Source organism: Trachemys scripta, chromosome 2 (assembly GCF_013100865.1).
Source record: "Trachemys scripta elegans isolate TJP31775 chromosome 2, CAS_Tse_1.0, whole genome shotgun sequence".
Taxonomy (NCBI): Eukaryota; Metazoa; Chordata; order Testudines; family Emydidae; genus Trachemys; species Trachemys scripta.
Window position 1 is genome coordinate 262,201,072 of NC_048299.1, and position 23,435 is coordinate 262,224,506.

General features: G+C 42.9%; 1 protein-coding gene across 19 annotated transcripts in view; it reads right to left on the bottom strand.

Moving 5' to 3' along the window:
* MTSS1 (MTSS I-BAR domain containing 1) overlaps positions 1–23,435 on the bottom strand; it is a 166,594-nt gene that overhangs the window by 123,031 nt on the left and 20,128 nt on the right. For all 19 annotated transcript variants that reach the window (XM_034763587.1, XM_034763598.1, XM_034763588.1 and 16 more), the window contains exons 2-3: positions 18,840–18,901; positions 15,034–15,107 (exon numbers count right to left, since the gene is read on the bottom strand). In XM_034763587.1, the coding sequence (XP_034619478.1) occupies positions 15,034–15,107; positions 18,840–18,901 (136 nt within the window). The remainder of the gene's footprint in view (positions 1–15,033; positions 15,108–18,839; positions 18,902–23,435) is intronic.

Consider the following 23,435-nt stretch of genomic DNA (forward strand, 5'->3'; position numbering starts at 1 on the left):
AGGCAGATACATTTTCTTAAAACACACACCCATTCAAGTTCTACTGTAAGGAAGTTTATGTACTCTAGTACCATGCTTGAACAGGCAGGCTTTGTTCTGACCAGGCAACAATTGCTTCGAAACATTACTCTTCTCTCAATTTTCAGAGCAGGTTCCTGTTCGCTTATGCTGTACATGAAATTTCAAGTCATATTACAGTACCATCAACATTTTTCTTCTCCACTTTAGTAATTTACCAAAAACAGTCTTCGGCACCACCCTGCTTATTTAAAAAACCCTTCCCCCGCCTCCCCACTCCCATTTCGAAAATTACGTTGCACTCACAAGCCGGCTGCTTCCCATGTACCCACTTGTGGCTCTGGGTTGCTTTGCAGGCAGTCTGCCTCAGTTTCCCCCATTCAAGGAGCTTCTTAAGCTCCACACAGACCTTTCTTGTCCATTCACCACCCCTTTTCCGGAGTGCGAGTTTATTCACATAAACAAAGCTCCAAAACACAATCCATAGGTTTTACTCTCGACAGGTCAATCCCAGGCTTTTCCCGTCTGTAGTCTCAGGAGGGAAACCCATACTCCAGGTGTTTCTGCTGGAGCCAATTCACCCTACTGCTGGGTCTTCCTACCTGGGGTCTTTTCTGCTTTGGCAGGCCATTTCCAGACCCTAACTGGCTCTAGCTTCCAAACCACCTGGGTACGAGCGTCTTTCCTGCAGAAGTCTTTCTTACTTCCTGAAGTCTCTTGAGCTTCTTCCTTAACTGTAGCCAGCTGCTGCCCTTTATAGGGAAGTATCTAAACCAACCCAGATGTGCCTCTTTAGTAACTAGGGTTGGCTAGACCCAGGCCCTCCAGCCTTTAGGGGCAAGCCACCCTCTTACAGGCTTTATCAATTAACCACCGCAAATCTGTACGGTGCCCTTCTATCAAGTAGTCTGGAATGGGCAGAGTATTACGCTGTCCTTTCAAAGACAGCTTTCATTTCCCCAACTGCAGGCTAAACTGTCATTTGTTTAATCACACATGCCATTCCCAATTACACTCCTCACTCCTGGTTGCACAGCCATGAAGTACAACATGTGAACTCTTTACCTCTGAACCAGCATGTCTGAAGCCCACACTTAGCTACTATTTATCTAGCACAGTGGTTCTCAAACTTACTTGATCGGGCCCCCCTTCTTTGTGTCTATAATCCTTTACGCTCCCCCACACATACAAGTACGTATACCACCACCCAGCTCTGAAGGCAGTGCTGCACCAGCAGCAGCACAGAAGTAAGGGTGGCAACGTGAAAAGTGATATTCATCAATATCACTTTTCCCAAAACTGGACGCAATACTCCAGATGTGGCCTCACCAGTGCCAAATAGAGGGGAATAATCACTTCTGTCCATCTGCTGGCAATGGTCCCACTAATGCAGCCCAATATGTCTTTAGCTTTCTTGGCAACAAGGGCACACTGTTGACTCATAACCAGCTTCTCATCCACTGTAATCCCCAGGTCCTTTTATGCAGAACTGCTGCTTAGCCAGTCAGTCCCCAGTCTGTAGCAGTGCATGGGATTCTTCCATCCTAAGTGCAGGACTCTGCACTTGTCCTCGTTGAACCTCAGCAGAGTTCTTTTGGCCCAATCCTCCAATTCATCTAGGTCACTCTGGACCTTATCCCTACCCTCCAGCGTATCTACCTCTTCCTCCAGCTTAGTGTCATCTGCGAACTTGCTGAGGGTGCAGTCCATGCCATCATCCAAAACATTAATGAAGATGCTGAACAAAACTGGCCCCAGGACTGACCCCTTGATTAACAAGGTTTCTCAGCAATATCAACCAACACATGCTGTTCAGTTCTGACACTACCTCCTTCTGAGAGGTGGCACTAACAAGTTACCTGGAAACATTTTATTGTTGTCCAAAAATACTCAACATCATGACTGCACTAAACCAATGGCATCATGTAAACAGGAGGGTTAAAATTTTGTATTATGGATAACAATGTCAATTAAACAAAAAAAACAAAAGGAAGTATTTTTTCCCACACACTGCACAGTCAACCTGTGGATGTTGTGAAGGCTAAGACTATAACAGGGTTCAAAAAAGAATTAGATAAGTTCATGGAGGATAGGTCCATCAATGGCTATTAGCCAGGATGGGAGGGATGGTGTCCCTAGTCTCTGTTTGCCGGAAGCTGGGAATGGGCGACAGGGAATGGATCACTTGATGATTACCTGTTCTGTTCATTCCCTCTGGGGCACCTGCCATTGGCCACTGTCGTAAGACAGGATATTGGGCTAGATGGACCTTTGGCTAGCTGGCCATTCTTATGAAATCTTATTCTAAAAAGTGTGATTATCCATATTTTTATACTCAAATACGTTCAACTAACTTTCAATTATACATTAGAATACATGTTCACACCTCAGACTATGTTGCTGATGCTACAAACTTGGCTGGCAATAAGACTGCCCTTGACTTTAATTCACAATATCTGGGGAACTGACCACAGTCTAGGTACCATTCTGCTCACTTCTTTGAGGCATTCTTCTGACTGTATGAAATATTCTCTGCTCAGGGATTGTTACTCTATTGCAGGTGACTATTTCTATGTTGTATTCCCCTTCTCATGAAAATGGGGTTCTACTCTGAAAAATATACAAACATATCATGGGATTCCATCTTCAGACCACAACATAATAATTGTTCAAGAAGAACCAGGATATTTTCCAGACTGCCAGCACCACAAAACCTGGATTGTGAAAGTCACCTTTGTTCTTGTCGCTTTTCATTCTGCTGTGCAACCCCATTACAAATGAGAGCAGAATCTGGCCCTGCAAATGTAACTTTGTTAACGATGCTATTCACTATACACAGCAAAGGAGACTCCAGTTCAGTATCAGTATGGGATAAATATTTTTGTGACAGCTGTTATCCTGTGGAGAAATAGCACCCATTCCTAGCCTTACATTTCACTTTGAGATGGGTTGAAGTGATGCCCAGAATATAAGAATATTCTACCATCAATTCTCACTGTATTCTTCAATCCTTCAAATCTATGGCTCTTTTGGCAACATTAGAAACCTACACGCTGTCCACCTCTGATGCGGGCATTCTTCAGAATGCCCATGTTCAGATCTCAGTACCCATTTGAGCTGCATGCACTTCAGTTGTAGCAAGGAGAGCCACATTCCCTATCTTCTTGGTTGTAATCAAACATTTGCACAGGACTGCATGGAACTGTGAAATACGCTCTTATACAACTCCGAAGAAAAGCACCAGCCAGCTCCTTGATATTAGTTTCTATAGTAACCAGTCCCTAGGCCCAGGCACTCACAGCGGGGGATAATGCAGATTTCAATTTTACATAGCAGTAAATGCTTCAGAAAGAGAGTTGCATAGTAATTGTAAGCACTGGCATAGCAAACAGAACCACCCCATACAATTATCCCATGATTCTGCTACACTGCAATCCAACCGAATGTTCCCTATTATTTTTCACATGGTTATCTGCAACCTGTGCTAGGGCCACTGCTGCAAAATGGCAGCATTTTTCACCAAGGTCTTTATGAGAATAAGAAACGTGCTCCCTCTCATGTATCAAACAGTGCCAAACGCAATGAGATTTAACCGAGGGTAAACCAACCATTCGCTGAGATTGGGTCATTTTTGAACCAGAACTTGCCTGCTAACGGCCAAATGAAACAATCAGGGGGTGGGGAAGGGGAGAATCATTCACTACAGAAGTTTGCCCTTTTTACACCCGCTCTTCCTAGAAAAGAAGATAAGAGAGGTTCTAACACTGAATTGAAACAGCAGGACGATCACACTATTTTAACTTTCATGCAGTTTTACAGGTTGGACTTTATTAAGTAAGGGAGTGGAGCGAGAGGGAAGGGCACAGAACAATAAGTCACTTGTCCTAGGCTGATACTAGTTTTCTAGTACAATCTGACAACCAAAAGGGCTCCCCTCTCAAGGGGCTCAGAATTCTGCATACAGAGGGTATTTCTACCCCAATATTGGCCAAACAAGACCAGAAAAGTGCCTAGGCTCTAGCTCTAGGAGATACCTCGTTTTAAAACAAACTGACACTTGCACATAGCAACAGGGGCAAATAATTGAGCTAGCAACACCCAACAGCTCACAAGCAAACAGAAGGACAAGAAAATACAGGAAGTCCATCTATTTTAAGCAAGACCTCATTATTACCATACAAATGTATAACCTTCCTCTGAGCAGCAAGTATACAAATGTGGGATGAATCATATCACTAAGCAAACTGCCTGGCAATGAGAACAGCCCTAACTAGTTTGCTTGTGCACACACACACACACACACACACACACACACACCCCCTCTGAAATTGCGGACACCTCTGCAGTAAGGGTGCCTAAAAAGAATTGACATGCCGGAGTTTAGCCTCCAGGGAATAATTAAAACAACATCAGAAACAGTAGCTCAAGCATCCTTCTGAGAGACAGCCTTTATATCACAGAGCAGGGAAAGCCTGTTAGACAATGCAAATGCCGCTGGGTCTTTTGTTCAAGGATTAAGCAGAGCTCCATTGTTCTGGATGTGCAATTCTCAATTCTAGACTTCCAAGGCTTATAATCTCACATTTGCTTGTGTCCTTTATGTTGTCAGAAACAGAATTTTGTCAGAAGGGAAAACCTAAGAACAAACCTGTATTCCAGTCCAAAGGGTGTATCTTTATAATGTGCCACACACACACTGCCTTGCATCACTCAGGACTGATGTAAAGGAATGAAGAGAGGGACAAATGGCTTAAAGACGTGATAACAGGACATACTCCTATGTCAGTGGTCTGAATCTTGCCTAGGTTGATACTACAGCTAAATGAAGTTGCCAGCACAAAGATCTGGTGTGACTTGCAGGAAGCAAGTTGACCTTGCTAATCCTACTTCTGGTGGGCACATTCCCCCTGTCCATTAAAGCTACCATCACAACTGTCACCCTCAATCTCAGCAGAGGTATGTCTACACAGCAATTAGACAGCCGCAGCTGGCCGGTGCCAGCTGACTCGAGCTCGCAGGGCTCAGGCTAAGGGGCTGTTTAATTGCAGTGTAGAGGTTCAGGCTAGGGCCACAGCCTGGGCTCTGGGACCCTCCCACCTCTCAAGGTCCTAGAGCCTGGGCTGCAGCCCAAGCTCAAATCTCTACACTGCAATTAAACAGCCCCTTTAGCCCAAGCCTTGAGAGCCAAAGTCACCTAGCACAGGCCAGCCACAGGTGTTTAATTGCAGTGTAGACATACCCAGAGAGGCCAAGGAGTGAACTGGCATGTAGAGACTCAGCTGCCTTTCATCTCGAGAGGTGGCCTAAGCAGCGTTGGGTGGGACATGGAAAGGCAGTTGGGCAAGCATCGCCAGCTGTCTATACAGTACTTTTATTTGGGCAACATCTCCAGGGCCACCAGGATGAGTCTACCTAGATAAATTCATGGAGGATAGGTCCATCAATAACTTTTAGCCAGGATGGGCAGGCAGGGATGATGTCCCTAGGCTCTGTTTGCCAGAAGCTGGGAATGGGCGACAGGAGATGGATCACTTGATGATTACCTGTTCTGTTCATTCCCTCTGGGGCACCTGCCATTGGCCACTGTCAGAAGACAGGATACTGGGCTAGATGGACCTGTGGTCTGACCCAGTATGGCCGTTCTTATGCACTTTAAATAAAGGGCGAGCAACTCAATTCTAACTTAATGGCCTTAAAACTTATTTTTCCTATAGATGCCTTATGACAAATAGATTAAAATAAAACAAATATTGGTAAACTACAATGGAAACATCTCTTTAGCAACTGTTGCTAACCAACAGATTCACAGAGGGGAAAAAAAACTCTTTGTTGTGGTTACTACAGAAGTATGGTTATGCACCAACTAGTACTAGTTTATCACATCATGACTGAATTAGACTGAAAGGGGATCTCCAACCATAGGAAGAGGGGCTGTATTGACAAGTAACCATCAACCAAAACCTCAGCCACCACTGTTTTAAAAGTCATTCTCGCTCTCTCCCTCCAGTAAATTAGTGAAATGAAATAATCCTTAAACAGCTTGTGGTTTACACTCATCTTCACAGTTCCCCAAGAAATTGGATTTTTAAAGGTTTTAAACACTTGTAACTCAAGACCAATTCCAAAAACAGGCATTTCGTTCCCAGTCCTGCAAGGAGCAACATGTGGGCAGACACCTACATGGAGTCCAATAAAGGGCACCACATGGACACAGGGGTCGGTCCATAGAGCCTTAGATACTACAGTGCTAAGAAATACGTAAGTCAGAAAAAAAGCTGCTGTTATTGATTAAATAGCAATGCATACCTAATGCTCACTCTTCCTCTACCCCCATACCTCCCCCAACAAGGTTTCTGACTCAATGATCCCGATTAAAAATGCAAATCTATTCAGAAAAGGGGTGTCAAGCTCTTCCATACTATACACCTGCCATTTCTTATTTGCACTCCCTCCCAAACGTTGGTTTGGTGGTGGGTGTTTTTTTGTTTTTGATTTTTAAAGAAACCCTTGCAATTAAATTTGTTCATTTCTGCTACCTGAATACAAATTGTTGCAGCAGCTTAGTCCATCTCCAAACTGCATTTCAATCTCTTTACAAAAGACAGACGGCTTCATAAAAAAAACGCTTCGATTTAGGGAAAGAGACATCATCGTCTATTTATACACCATATTGCGCAAAGCGCCGTGGACTAGGTGGCCATGTAGGTTGCCATAGTGATTATTTTATCTATCAAACTGGAAATTTCCCCTCAGTGTGAAGTAGCAAGGCAGCACTAATTTTGATTACATAAATCCTGAGCTAGCATTAGACTTAACCTTGGGGGGAAGGAAGAGAAACACACACACACACACACACACAAATCTAGCTAGAAACAGCAACAAAAAATTATTAGAACATAGCTTTAAATCTCTTGCATTTATGCATTTAAGATTAAACTACATGTAAAAAAGACAAGACTCAGGTCTCATTCCATTCTGACCCCATTCTACTGAGTACCACAGAACTCTCAAGGTAGGCATGCAGCTCAGTGACTTTAACACTGCGCTCTATCTATGCGCAAGAAGACAGAGATGAGAAGACATGGATAATACTACCTGCCTTCAACTATGTACTTCCTTGATTCTGCAGATTTAATATTAAAAAGATAATTTTAAAACTATTATCTGTAATGCATGAGTTGATATTATAGACCACAGATTGTATGTAAATATGCATTCAAGCAATTTAAAAACTACCTGCAAAGGATTTTAAATTGACCCCTTTATTGCACGTACTGGTAGCATGAAAGGTTTATTTAAATACTGCTTTTTCTCCTGCTTGATTTACACCTTGCGAGTACCATGTGTGTAAAGTCTGTTCATCCCTGGGTTTTATTTATTTGGGAGGACCATGGGAAGGACAGAGATGTTTATTGTAAGTTCCTATGTTCTTAATTGAACAAAGGTTTCCTTTATTCTAATATCACTTAAATAGCTATTAATGAAAAAAATTGTTTCATAGTGACTACATTCCCTTCCCCTCATCAGCTCCACTTTTACTCCCATGCTTCTTGTGATGTCATCATTTATAGTAGGTCTCCACTCATTGGAGACTGCCCTAGAGCCGGGCAAAAACAGGGACAAGTTTTTTGGGAAAATTACGTTTCTTTTCTGCGCCCATCTCTACAGCTGGTTCAAAGTTTAACTTTGAAGTTTTTTTGACAGCGAAGGGACACTTCTTTCAATATTTCCCATGCTATTGCACTGCATTGTCATGAATTTTGTCCTGCGAACAAAATTTATGGTAATTTTTATTAAGTCAAACACCAGGTTAGGAGAATTAAAATATTTACTCAGGAGACCTGGACTCTTTTCCCAGCTCTGCTAGTGATTTGCTGTGTGGCCTTGGGCAAATCACTTCCCCTCGGTTTTTCCCCACATATCACTTATCTTGTTTAGTTAGATCGCAAAACCTTTGGGGCAAGGATCATCTTATTTCACGTTTACACAGTGCCTGGCACAGTGGGGCCTCCAGGTACTACTAAAATACAAATAAATAATTCATTTTCCCAAGACCGGATGGCAGAGACTCATCTTCTGCCCATAGCCCTCAGTTGCCTTTCCCCAGCCTGGGAACACCAGGGGTACTTCTACGCTGCAAAGCGAAGGTGTGATTGGAGCACAGGTAGGCATACCCATATTAACTTTAACTTAGTTATCACGGTTAATAATAGCTGCATAGATGCTTCACAAAATTCAGCACTGGCTAGCAGCTACAGTATGCACCCTGGGTCCCTGGGAGTATGTCTACGTTGCCGCTAGAAGCATATCTCCCAGTCCAGTCAGACTTGAACTAGTGCTCTAAAAAACAGCATTGTGGACATAGGAGCACAGGCAGAGGCACAGGTAGCCACCTGAGCTCTGACCTAGGGAGTAGGTGGGCTTGTACTCAGGCATCTAACCCATGCTGTCATCCACGCCACAACATCCACACTGCTATTTTTAGCACGCTAGCATGAGCAGAGCTAATGGGTCTCCGTCTACCTGGGCTGGGAGGCACGCTCTCAGCTGAGCATAGACATAAGCATCCGTTTTGGCTGCTCTCCAATGCGCTATCTTGGCTATTCCTCACGGGCCTTGACACCCTCTAACCCCAAGTCCTATCCTACCATCAGGAAACCATTTCCGACACACATCTCACTAGCACTCTAATGTGCAGATCATCTTTCGCTCCTCATGGACTGCTGTAGAATGAAGGAGATTGAGAGCATAACTAGCACTGACATCTTGAAGTATATTGCACTGTACATGGAAGGGAAGGTGTATCGCTTGCAGGACATGTCAAGTTGAAGCAAGGCCCATGAGTTGCATCATCACACACTGAATTAGACTGTCCACAGAAAAGCTCTCTGAGTTACTGTATAATTAAACCATTCTGAGGCACAGTTATCTGCCAATGGCAAATACTCCTGTTATGTGTATTAAAAACCACTTCAACACAGTTCAAAAAAAAAAAGCTAAATGTGAAGTGGATACTGAAAGACTCATTAACAATTGTACTTTGAAGATCAATTGTTAGCTCCCACGTAATCACAAAGCTTCCAATTTCTCTTCCCATAAGTCTTCTAAATTTACACCCATGAAAATGAAGGAGAAGGTGGGGAGACATTGCCACTTAATATATTCAGGCTCCCCTATGAATATTCAATAAAGTAGATTTAAAGGATAACATCAATATTAACTCTGAAGCTAAAAACATTAGGCTAATGTCACTACTCCTCTCCAACCTACATTTTCAAGTTTTTTAATCCAGTGCCAGTCCGGAAGGACATCAAAATATAGTGAAGACAAAGAGAAAATTAGATATTTTGCTTCAGTAGGAAGAAGACCTAAACTTGTTCTCTATTCATGCCAGGGGATTTGGGACATGAAGGTCCAAAACTGGAGGGATCTAGCAGACTCTAAATGCAGGGTCTGTTACTATGGTGCTCATGCCCAGAGGTGTCAGGGTGCAGAGTTTTGCTGGTGCAGTAAGAGGGTCCCTGGCTAGCGTCCAACCCAGGCCGGGACTGCTGCAGCTGAATGGGCATATCGTGTGCAGCTATCAAGAGTTTAAGTGGAGAGTGGAGTGGACTTGTTCAGGCCATGCACAGTTTCTCAGAACAACTGGGCGATGGGATGTAGAGCTACCTTATGGGAAAGGGTGGGAGTCCTCCAGTGGTGACTTCTGTTCTGCCAAAATGAGAAAATGACTAGACCAATCTAGTTTTTCCTTTCTCCATCCTCAGCAAAATGCAGACTAAGCCAATAATTAAAATAATAATAATGCCTAAAAATGCACTTATGTAGTGCTTTGCATGAGTAGATCTAAAAGTGCTTTGCCATCTTTTAATGCATTTATCCTCACAACGCCCATCGCGAGGTAAGGCAGTACTATTATCTCTAGTTTAAAGATGGGGTACTGCAGCACAGAGGGGCTAAATGACTTGCCCAAGGTCACACAGGAACTTTGTGGCAGAGTAGACTATTGAACCCAGTGAAAGATATTGTTCTTTATAAATCAAAAAATTCTGACTGGGTCTGAGGTAATATTTCCGTCAAAAATTTTTTGATGAGGGTTTTAATAAAATAAAAATACTTATACCATTATACAGACCTCGGTTCAGCAAGGTATTGAAACGTATGCCTAACTGGCAAAAGCCATCTATTGGAGAGGGTTGATGGGGCAGAATGAGAGTATTTTGGGGAAGTGGGAGAAAAATGGCTTCTCAGGGTGAGGGGTTGTTTTGTTTTATTAATCTATTGCTGGCCAAGGTAAACTTATCTCCATTTGCAGCCAATAGGAGCTCTTCCATGGACTTCAACAGGAGCAGTTATGCCAACGTTGAGCGCTTCTGAAAATCCCATCCTTAATGCCAGTGGCTGACGAAATGTAATGTATTCGTATTTACTGCAATTTTATTGTACATTTAATAATTCTAAGGGCACTTGGTACTTGTTCTTTTTTTTGTTTTTTAAATTGGGACATAAAATAACTCTCAGCCAATGAATAACTTCACTGTAGTCAGTGGGACAACTCACATGCTTTATATTAGGCATGAGCTCAGGCACCTTGCTGAACTGTGGCCAGAGATTTTACACATGAACTAATCCTCCCATGAACTCTGGATAAGAATTATCTTCTAGTATGGACGGGGAGGAGAGAGGGAGAGAAGTATAGGGCCTGATCCTGGGAGTTTCTGAAGACAGTCCACTTCCACTGAAGTCATTAGAAGTTGGGGGCACTCAGCACATATCCCAAGATGGCCCCACAGCAGGTGTATCTAGACTAGAATAAAAGGTGGATATTTAAAAATGCATAGTTGAACCAATTTAGCCAGCACCCTTTGAATATACCTTTTATCCTAGTCTTTGCAAGCCCCATGACCTGAGGAAGGCCAGCTCTGAAACGAATACAGAGCAGAACTGAGACTCACATGTACTTGGCTCCCTGCCTGCGATCAATCCACCAGACCACACTGTCTCCTTAAACTGAGATAAATCCTCCAATACAACACTGTTATAAAAGCATGTGAACTCAAGTAGTATAACAAATTCTGTATCCGGTATATAGATATAACTAATATATGGCAATGCACCACTTTTACTGCATGTGTTAGAGGGACAATGTTCTTTCATTAGTTGACTCATATAACAGCTCTTCTTATTTAGGGATCAGACTGGAAAAAAGAAGTGATAAGACTTATCCTCCACTCACCATCCTGGAACAGCTGAATGTTTCTGCTCACACACATCAGGAGTAAGCATCATCAGTATTGAAATCCTTCAGAGTTAGCCCTCCACCTTGAAATGAACAGAGCAGCTCAGACCACTCTGAGCTATTGTTTCTATAGACCAGCTCAGTACAACAATGCACTGCGTCACACTGAGCGGGTCTTTGCTACCTCAAAGGTAGCCTGTGCGGAATGATGGCATGGTACTGGCACACTCCACCCTGTGAGTCTATTGTTTTACACTCTCTCCTTAGAACCTTCCACCGCAAAGACTCCAATCCCAACAGGAATATAAAAACTGCGCAACAAGCAAAACCTGCAAAGTTAAAGTCAAGAGGAGGCAAATGACCAAGGGAGACCAGCAGGTCTCAAACTGTGGGTCACGACACCAAACTCAGTCACAACCCCATTTTAATGGGGTCGCCAGGACTGGCATTAGACTTGCTGTGGCCCGGGGCCAAAGCCAAAGCCAGAGTTCCATTGCCCAGGGCTGAAGCCAAAGCCCAAGGGCTTCAGCCCTGGGAGGTAGGGCTCAGGCTTCGGCTTCAGTCCTGGGCAGTGGGGCTCAGGTACAGGCCCCACGCCCGGGGCTGAAACCCTTGGGTTTCAGCTTTGCCCCCCCCTCCCCACCCAGGGCGGTGGGGCTCGGGTTTCCCCACCCCACCCCCACCCAGGGTGGCAGGGGTTGGGCGGGCTCAGGCTTCAGTCTCCCTTCCTGGGGTCGTGTAGTAATTTTTGTCATCAGAAGGGGGTCACAATGAAATGACGTTTGAGAACCGGTGAGATAGGAAGGGAATAGCCAGCACTTCGGGGTGGCAGACCTCAAGTACCATGCAGAGGTTAGTGCCAGCTAGAAAAGCCTGGCTTCAGTGTTGTACTTCATGGAAATGAAATGAGAAGCTACGTACAACCCATCATCCTCAGGTATCTGCAAAGGTATTAGGGTTTCCCCTGTATACGTGGGTAAGTATAGTTGTAAATATTTACATATTATATACATAGACATAGACAGTATTTTCTCCCTCTGAAGCAAATGCTGATGCAAGCAGATTGACAAGTAGCCAGAGAGGGCTACTGCTGACTGACTGTGATAAAATGCTTTCATCAGCTAGAACACTGGGCCTTAAAATAACACACCACTTCCAGTAAAACAGTAAGCAATTACAAAAAAAACCCAGCACACAGCTTTACAACACTTTAATCACATTACTTCCCATTAGGGAATAACACTGTCTCTCTGAAATAGGCAGGTGGATCAGCATTTTTACTTAAAGTTACCAAAGAAGTACTTGTTCATACAATGACAATGTATACCTATAATTCACACCGTGCCAAGTTGCTAAACCTTCTGTCAAGTGGTACACAGGATGCATGTGTATTTCCTGCTTGTAGTTTGCCCTCAAACATTTGCATACATATTAAAAACAAACATTTTATATACTCTCTGCACAGACAGTTAACACAAAAGCAAACTTGGCTAACTTCTGTTAATGTAAACAAACATGGGACAAACTGTTTTAAAAACTACCCTAGGTTTTGCGGTATTAAGCATAATCTATATCAACAGCAACCACCACAGGTCAAAGAAACACACAATTAATAAAGGATAAAATACACAAACAAAAAAAATGGCAACATTTAGTACAGTATTGTCTTAAGTCCTACATATCTAATTAACAACTTCTCAAGGGGCAAACCCACAGACAGGAAAAGAATCCCCACATCACAAAAGGGAGGGGAGGGTCAGTATTTTTAAGCCAGATTTCACTTAAACTATTACTTTTATGAAGATGTTGGATGAAATCCTGACCCCAGAGAAGTCACAGGAGTTTTACTATTGACTTCAATGGGGCTGGGATTTCATCGAGTCTACAGCAAAAAAGAGATAAGGAGTCATATTAGTTTAAGAACCTCAAGGAGGTTTCTTCTTGGATACAATGCAAGATGCTAATTCTTAGTAATACATACTCAGGGGAAAATGGAAGAGCCACTAGCCTGAAATTTCAATTTTGTCAGAATGTCAGTTTCTAAAAATATGTCAAAATTCCCTTCTATCATTTCAATTGGGGGAAGTGAGGGAGGAAGAACAGTGGGGGTTATAGAAATTTAATAGGACTGAATTTACAGAGCTTCTTTTCTGAAGGCCGCAGTCGTGAGAGATGCAATGCATGTTGGATATAGTCCAAATACATGGCACAGAAGTATAAAATATTCCGCAATAATTTGCATAGACTCACATTACTTAGTTGTGGTTTTTTTGTCATTCAAGAATTCAAAACACTTCTAAACAACATTTTTTTTAATTATCTCAAAGCACTTTTAGTGACCCAGCACTGAAGCAGAGCTCAGTCAAGCCTGAACTTTGTGGGTGGAAAAAAGAGGTGTTTCAGAATCCAAACCCAAAATTTTTCACCTTGGGTCCCTCTGACAGTCTCATCTCTAGTTTTGCCCCTTTCCTGCTATGTACGCCAGAAGCCAAGTCTGTCAATCATGGTCTGATGTCCAACATGTATGCTGGCATTTTTTAACGTATGTATTAATATCACCAACAGTAGATTAAAAAATTCCTTCAGATAAGCTTAGCAGCATGCAAATATTAGCTTTCAAAAAAAACTATCTGGTTCCTCAAAGTTGTCACAGTGCCCTTATTTAACTCTTGTTCCAGCTGCTACTACTGCTCTCAGAAGGAAAAGTGTGGCTTAAATAGTTAGCACATTGCTAATTAAACCTCACACTTTTCAACATTAGGGATGCAGTATTACTCAGAGCTAGAAACCAGCAAGGATTTATTAGGACCAACAATAAATAAATAAATAAAAATTAAAAAATCCCAAAAACCCAAAGCTAGAAGCTACTGAAAACAACTTGATGAACAGTTGTACATTCACTTTGGAATCTCTCTTCAATAGAGCCCTGCTGGACCGGGCAGACCAGCCTCTGCAGAGACATCAGAACTCTTGTTGCCTGGGTCCGTGTTCATTTAGCACACCGCAGAAAATCAGCCTTTTGCTCCCCACTCACCCAGGGGTCTGGCAGGATTGTCAGCTGCACTGTTTCTACTTGTCTATTCACGGACAAACTTGCACAGTCACCCCATATGAACCTGGACATCCCTCATTTCCTGCTAGAGGCAAGGAGAACTAGTTTGGCCACTAATTAGCAGGTTAAGGAAAAATTACAGGGTACAGGAGGGTGGGGAGAATAGAGGAAGATTCCTCTAAAATGAAGGTACAGGCAACTGTCTCAGATATCCAGGGACTGTGGCTTAAAACAAACAACAAGAAAACTACAGACCAAATCCTCAGTTGGTGCAAGTCAGCACAGCTCTATTGTCTTCAATAAATCTACACCGATAGACGCCAGCTGAGGATCTGACTTTACATCTCTTTTAAACTTATTTATGGGATAAAGTGTCAGAGTGAGAACAGATACAGATTTCAATAAATCTACAGTCAGAATATTCTTTCCAAGCATGTAATTCAGAGGGCAATTAAGAAATACTCAAAATGATTTATGTCAAACAAATCAAGATTATGGGTTTCCATCATTTTTCAAAAAATCTTTCAAAACTATCTCATATTCCGCATATTCAAAGTAACAGCTCATCAAACAGAGGTCTACCAGATATGCCTGTCAGTGGTAACAAGTTAAGCTTTTCTTTCTTTTTTTTTTTTTTTTTTTCTTTTTTTATTTTTTTACCACCACAAATAGTATAAACTGGACACAGCATTCTGTTAAACTAAATATTGACACATCTGCTTACCACGTGTGTTAGTAGCCATGTCAGCCACTTTCTGAAAGGCATCCAAAAAGGCAGCAGCTGCTACTACTGTAGTCCTGAAATGCATACAGAAGACAAAACATTAGCTATGTCTCATTGCTGCCTGTTTAATTATTGTCAAAAATCTTTAGGCTTATTAAGAAACCAGTGGGAACTTGCAGGGGCAACAATATAACAAACCCCCCTCTATTTTGTGTTTGAATTTAGCCCTCTTCTGCCTTCATTTCTTAATCTCTTGCTTTGTGCTGGTACTATGGACCGTGTTGCAGCCACGCTAATGCTGTGCTGTGAACTGCACAGGACAGGTGTTATTTCAAAAGGTTGCAGCCAAACCCTTCGAGCGGATTTCATCCGATGAATCAATATTAAAGCAACCAAACATGAAAAAGAATCTAAACAAATTAAAGCCACTACTATTTTCAGGGGGCACCTGTACCTTGCAGGATACATCCCTATATAAGGGAGTTCTCTGCAGTCCTAGTCAAATCCTATCCTAAGCACATCATTTGAGGTACATTTGACGTGTACCTGCCTCCCTGATAATTGTGAGAGCATAAGAGGGTACGTTCCAAGACATCTGCTGATCCTGTTTGGGAGTTTTGGGACCAGTGGGAAAAGGAAAATATTCACTACCCAGAGATTTCTCTCTGTTCTACAGTTACACCAGGGCATGAGGATCATTCACCTCTTGACAGGTAGGTCAGCACCTTCAGCCTTAGTTGCCGAGCCAGCTAGACCCACCCCCACCTTTGCCTCTAGAAGAGCTAAACCAAATGTCTTAGTGCTATATATAAACATGAACAACAACAAAATTGCACCTGCTGACTAATCGTGGGTGCCTGTGCAAATAGAACCAGGCCAAAGAAAGGAGTTACGAGTAAGAAGTCTCTTCTGTACCGGAGGCAGTCTCACCACGAGGAGGAGACAAACACACCCCCAAGAGACAGAAGAGAAAAGATGGCAAAGGCAGAAGAGCCAACTGAAGAAAATTCCATCAAAACTAATGCACAAGATACAGAATACCTTCCCCCTCCCCCCACATCCTTGACAGAAGGAAGGCCCACCAAGCTATGAGGAATGCCCAAAGGGCACATTGTCCATAGGCAGCATCTGAGGATGAAAGCATAGAGGCAGTATGTTGAGAACACTTCTGCAGGGACCACCAACTGGGAGATTTGCACTTCTTCAGCTACAGCTGCTCACCTGTTCTGTCTAGGAAGTGAACTGGATTGGCCTTTCAGGTTCAAAGGGCAAGGATGGCCTGCTAATTGCATACTACAGATAAACAGTTTTATCTATTTAGATAGCAAATCTAGCCGCTGGCATCCCTTGATTCTTATCCTCAGAGAGGACAAACGTGGATTCCAGTTTTCTAAATAAGTAGGTCTTGAGGGCCCTACGCATGACAGCTTTGTGCCAGAACTTTTATTTTTCTGTCTTTCAGTCTGGGTATCCTGATTTAAATGAAATTAGGACAGGACTTTAGGGATTAAATGAGAACAGTGACACAGCAATATTTAGTCCTCATGGACAATGAGGTATGGAGAAACATAGGCGAATATAGTGAATTCCCTCCTCCCCACAACAGTCGAAGAGATCACTCCAAATGAGTCCCAAATAATCAAGATCCCCTTAAAGAGATCCATCAATTTTACTTTGCCTCAGAAGTCTCCTCATTATTGCCTAAAGGCAGAAGTCTATCCTCACCACACTCACCGAACCAAAAACGTGAGCAGAAAGCTGCAGGGAAGCTTGTCCGCAGTCAGTAAAGACCATAAATGTAGATAAAGAATGGTTTTCCTGGGAGAGCTGGAACTGGACTACTTGGATGTTATCCAACCCTCACTTCACGCACACCCTCAAAATACAGGAGACATAAATGGTAGTGCACAGTTGGGCTACAGACAATGCAGAATTCCTCCTAAGAGGCTTCTCAATCTTCTGATCCAAGATATGGATTTGAAAGGGATGATGACCTCAAATGGATGGGAGGAGGAATCTCTACATACTGTCATTTGTAGGTCAGCCCCTGGGATAGGGGGAGGAGCACAGCTTCTCTAGCTAATTGTTAATACTTATTCATGGACCTGGCTATATCCACATCTGGATTTTTCCAGCATTGTTTTCCTATTATTAGACTCTTCCAAAATCACACACTACATTATCTTATCCAGATTGTTAATAAGGAGGCTCCGCTTCTCTGATAAGAAAACAGTAGGGGGCCCTGACTCCAGGTTAGATTACATATACTCCCCTTTGTCAGAAGAAGCAGCAGAGGCAAAAGATTAACATTTGCTGGAAGTGAGTGAGTGAATCCTCAAACTGGCTGTGCACACTTGGCCATAGCTGCATTTGTATTTCACCTACCCCTACAGCTTCCCAAGCTGCAAAACGTGGCAGAAGCAGGAAGCCAGATAAGACTTGGGGTGTTGGGTGTACAGAGAAGCTCCTGGAGATAAGGAAGTAGGCCTAGCTCCTTTCAAGAGTACCAATATGGCTCCGCTTTCCAGTCCATCCCATTCAAGACAAGACTTCAGGGAAAACCTGGAAACTGGCCAGACGTTTGAACATCTAAGAACCCAGGCAGACTCTTTCCAGTGGTGCCTTCCAAAATCCAAAGTGGATTTCATAATGATCTGCAACTTGGAGTGACGCTGTGGCACAGTCTTGTAAAACCTTTCGGGCACTTAAGTACTCCCAATATGTGGCAATTGCCTTACTGGCATCACATATCGAAAAAGGGCAGGTGGGGGCTGGATAGGGTGGGGACAAGCAAGCTCACATTGGCCAAAACAATGCCTTCCTAGCCCCAGGGGCACCCTTCAAATCCCATACTGCAGGACTGCTGGTGGAGAAGAGAAGGACATGGAGAAAAAAAGAGAACTGAAAATCTTTAAAAACAGATAACTACACAACCTAATAGGAGTCAGAGAAAGCATGGTTCCGCTTTTCCTCCTTTTACTTCTTCAGTAAGACAGGCAAATCCCACATGGGATACCCAATGGGATAGGACTGCATGGAAAGGGAAGGACACATGCAGGCAACCAACCACAGACAGGATTTTGTGCGGTTTTTGACAGGACACATGAGACGTGTACATCCCATTAGTTTAGGAAACAAGGTTCAGTTCATAGTAACATGCAATTTAATTTATCCCCTCTCTCTATGTGAATAGAAAGTCATTTTATGAGTCTGTTGATTCTGTTACTTTACCAAGTCGTGACGGATATAGAAGCTGCTTGAATAATATTTTATTAATGGAAGGCTATGAAAAGTTATCCAGAATGCACTTGGTATACTAAGACCACATCAGTTACATGTTATTAACTGCTGCCGAATGACCCAGAACTGTGATTCCCTTGGCAGGCAGATCTTCTGTCCTAGTATTTAGGTTATCATAGACTTTACCCAATATTTAGAGTACTCCTGTAACTTAAAAAGCCTTCTTTATCTTACATTTATAAAAATAATGTAAGGACTTTCAACCTCAAAGCTATGGGTTAATTAAATCAACTGTCTTACAATAATATTCCAGATGGGGCCACATCATGAAACAATGAAAATGTGAAAAGAACTTACTGTCCTGTGTGGAAAATTAACTATTTTTTCTGAAATATACTAAAACTGTAAAAGGTGGCACACAGAAATTAATATGAAATATTTAGAAGAAAAACTAAACTAAAAACATGCTAAATAGACTATCAAGGATGAAGCACCATTTGAACTACACAGGATGCCTAGCATGTCCACACATGCCAAGGGGATGGGCTGTGCGATAAGAAACTTACCTTAGCTGAGACTGCAGTTTCCCAGCTTTGTTTATAAAATCTTCCCAAACTGGGTAACTTCCCTGAAAGAAAAAAACAAGTGGCCATTCAATTTTGACATTCAGAATTCAGTGTTTGAGATAATACGAATGATCAAAGTAAAGCAATAAAGCCTACTTTTTGTTCAATAAATGACCATCCCTTGAGCCGTGTAACATTTTTCTAACAATTTATCTGCTGTTCCTTTAGAACTACATTGTCATTAAACAAAAAAAACTCCCACTGGTTCTGAATTCAGGCTGCCTGTTTGCTGAACATAAGCAGCAGAGAATGCTATATCCCAGGACTTGAGACCTAAGTTCAAATACCTACCCTGCCACAGACTTCCTGTGTGACCTTGGGCAAGCCACTTAGGGCTTGTCTACATTTACCGGGTGATCGACACATGGCGACACATGGCAGATTGCTCTGCTGTCGACTCCTGTACTCCACCTGAACCTGAAGAGCAAGGGGACATTGCGTAGTGTGGACCCCACGATAAGTAGATCTAAGTACGTCAACTTCAGCTACGTTAGTCACATAGCTTAAGTTGCATAACTTAGATCGATCTCCCCCCAAACTGTCTAACATTAAACTGTGTCAAATAAGGTTTGGTATACAGAGCCCTTAGCCCTGCTTAGTACATGGCAAACACAATTAAACATCTTTTTAACCTTTTATTACAGATAAAGAAAAAAGGGGAAACAGTTAACATTTAATGCATTTGAAATGTAGAATAAGGCTTTCATTTGAACAACATCCCTCGTTCCTTTTTCCACTCTACCTGGGGAGAACTTTTATGAGTAAAACACCTTGTTTGACAGTCTTTCAGATGGTATCAAAGATAACAACTGTCCTTTTTGGAGGGGAACTTAGTTAAGATGGGCTGAAGCGGTTATAAATGCGGTTGAAGTTTGACCCTGTTTAGATAAAACAAGACATACACAAGAAGGGAGAAGAAAGAACAGCAAAGACAAAGTGCAGCTTTTGTCTCTGGTGTTGACTTTCACTTGCAATCTCTCTGCTGGAAAAATCACAGGCACAGCACATGGTTTTGTCGGTCACTCTGAGACCTGGCAAACGTATACACCTCTACCCCGATAGAACGTTGTCCTTGGGAGCCAAAAAATCTTACCGCATTATAGGTGAAACTGCGTTATATCGAACTTGCTTTGATCCACCGGAGTGCGCAGCCCCGCCCCCCCGGAGCGCTGCTTTACCATGTTATAGCCGAATTCATGTTATATCGGGTCGCGTTATATAGGGGTAGAGGTGTACCAGCGATGGACTGTTTAGGGCATTGCTTTTAACAGCCTCTTTCTGATCACAGGCTCACAGCAGTGTAGCAAAATATACACTTTTGGCTGGCTAAGCCAGACTCTAATTAGACAAAAGGCAAATGGAGAAGGATAGCAAAGGTAAGAAATGGGGTGTGGACGGAAAATGACATACTGTGTGGAGTGGGAGGAGGGGACAAAGTCTCACATCCCAGGTGGTATTCAGGATTTAGCCAGAGCCAGTGGAGGTGACAATGTCATCTAACTTCCTCTCTGGCCCAGTCTGCTCAGTAGACAGTGGGGGTGGCACCCCTTCTTTTAATCAGCCAGCATTGCTGTCATCCCCGAAAATCTCCTTCTGAGGACTCCTGGTCCTCATTATTTTGTCACCAATTAGGCCTAGTTTCCAATACTCTAATTTTGGTTCATTGTTTTCCTGTCCCCAGGCTTTTCTTGGTTACCAAGCATTATCTTAACACTGTTCTTGAATTATATCAGTAGGCCTTTTTGTTAGGGCTAATTCAGTCTGTCTCCCTTTTGCACCTTTTCCCATCAACATTTATTGGTATAGGTTATTGTGACATCTTATGGACTTTCACTCACTTTTCTCAGCTGAGCTCACAATTAGGATAAATTGATAGGCCCCGTTACCACAACAGCTCTATTCAGAATAAGTGTTGAGTCCCCCTTTGACCTAGCTTCTCCCCACCCCCCTGCCACAGTACAATCAGCTGTCCATGCCCCCCCCCACAAATAATTCCAACTGACTAGGGGTTAGAGAGAAGAAGAGACCGTGTTGACTTTAATAAATGTGTAAGATACTCAGTTACTGCAGCAATGGGCATGGTACAAGCCTAGATAAAACAGATGCCCACAGCTGAGAATATGCATTCCAAACGGGAAGTTATTGTATGGAAATACAATTGTTTGTAGTAAGGTATATCTGCCCCAACAGGTGTCATCTCTGCTTCTATCAAATGAGACAGAAGATCGCCTATTATTTATATTACCATAGTGCCTAAAAGCACTAGGCATGGACCAGGGCCCTATTGTGCTAGGTGCTGTACAAACAGAACAAAAAGACAGTCTCTGCCACAAAGAGCTTACGATCTAAATAGAAGTCAAGAGAAAAAACAGATGGATACAGTCATACAGATTGGGGAATACAAGGAAACAAGACAACAGTGGTCAGCATGATAGGCACTGATATCAGTGTACTAGCCGTTGTCAAGTTTTTTGTAGACATTATCTACCCTTCAGATTTTGTAAGTATCATGCAATACCGTATCTGGTAACACTCCAATCTTACAGGAATTCTGCACCAGTATTGGCTTCTTTTGCTTACTACTCTATTCGGCAGCAAATCAGAATGTCAGATCACAATGTGTTTATCAACTATAATCCAGTGGATTATAAAAGTAAGAGCCTGACCCTGCAAGCCTACTCGTAACTCCCACTGAAATCAGTGACTCAGGTTCACACCCTAAAATTGCTAGTGATGGTAGCGTATCCAGAGTATCATTGTCAATAAGTAAGACAAGATATTAAATGCCCCAAAAAATCTTTTCGCCTAATGGAAGAGACTAACTCTATTTTACCAATCTTGTATTGATTTGCTAAACCAAAACAAAGTATATTTGAAAAGAATAGCATTGTACTTTGCAGGTTTAAATCAAAGGGATACCTTCAGAGCAAAAGAGAAAGCAGCAGGTTCAAAAGGATGCACCAGTTTCTCCAACAAAGTTTCATACAACATATTCAATTTCATGTAAATTTGGTACCTACTATTCTCAGATTCCCTGTTTCCTAATATTATTTCAACTCAGCTCGCTGACGAGTCTTGAAAGCCTCATTTTTACAGTGCTTTTCCTTAATCAAGTTCAGAGCTAATTGATTGGAATGCATCCCCTCTCTCCCCCCCCCTTTGAGAAATGTCAGCAGACACAAACCCCAGCATGAAGCTTACCACATGTAATTAAAGTCAGCTTCAGAAGATGCAGACACTGAAGTATAAGGCTGAAATCTTGACTCTACTGAAATCAATGAAAATTTTGTTATCGACTTCAACATGGCCATGATTTTACCGTGAGTTTTTTTCCAGGTGACATCCCTAAATCAGCAAGGCCCACTCTTAATGAACACCAGGAAGTGAGGAGGCATCTTTGTAATTACCACATTCACAATTCCTATAGAAACCAGTTTTACAGCCAGTGGCTCTGCACTTGCAGAATTGGATTGTTCTTGTTGTTACTGTAACACTGAATCAGGGCCTAAGTACATATTGAAATTTCAGCCCATGAATACTGGCAGTATACAAAGAGACAATTTTTACATTTGCCCTCCATACCGTCTTCTGGAATTGTGAAGGAAACTCAAATCCGGACTACTAGAGCATTTACAGTTAGGCTATCCGCTGCCTTCCGAACACCAGCAACCTCACAATGTAATTAATTTAATACACTACCTATTAGACATGAGAAATGAAGACTCCTTAACTCGGGAAATGCCAGAACACTACACTGAACTTTCCATCGTTAACAGCAAATACCCAGAGAAGAACAGCATGAATCAGAGGACTGATAATGAATTACACAGCCTCACCCGTCTAAGGGCTTGTCTTCACTGCAGCAGTTAGCTCCAGGTCCTTGTTGAGCCAGCCTCGCTTGAGTGAGAGCAGCCATATGGTAAAAGATTTGAGCTATACAGTGTTTGGATTAGGAGATTATGAACTGCGCTAATTCAAAAGGTAGTCTGTAGCTGCATCCTCACTACATTACTAGCTCAAGCATCAATAGCAACTGGACTTCCAGCCACACCCCTAATAGGCCAGCTAGCTTGAGTTTAAAACATCATTTACCTCAAACTAGAGATGTGGGGGGAGAGGGAAAACAAGCCCTAAATTTCTGATTCAAGTCTGGCCAAGGTCAGTAGCAACAATTTGCTATCCTTAGAGAGCCATGAATGGCCTGTGTGTAGGGTTACCATATTTAAAAAATAAAAAAAGAGGACACTCCACGGGGCCCTGGCCCCGCCCCTTTCCCACCCCCGCCCCAACTCCGCTCCTTCCCCGCCCCAACTCCACCCCTTCCCCAAATTCCCTGCCCTAACTCCCCCCTCCCTCCCAGCCACGCAAAAAGGGCTGACCAAGCGCTACCGGCTTCACAGTTTGCCGGGCAGCCTCCAGACCCTGTGCCCCCGGCCGGCGCTTCCCCAGCGCAGCTGGAGCCCGGGAGGGGAAGCGCCCAGCCGGGGGCGCAGGGTCTGGAGGCTGCCCGGCAAACCATGAAGCCGGTAGCGCTCG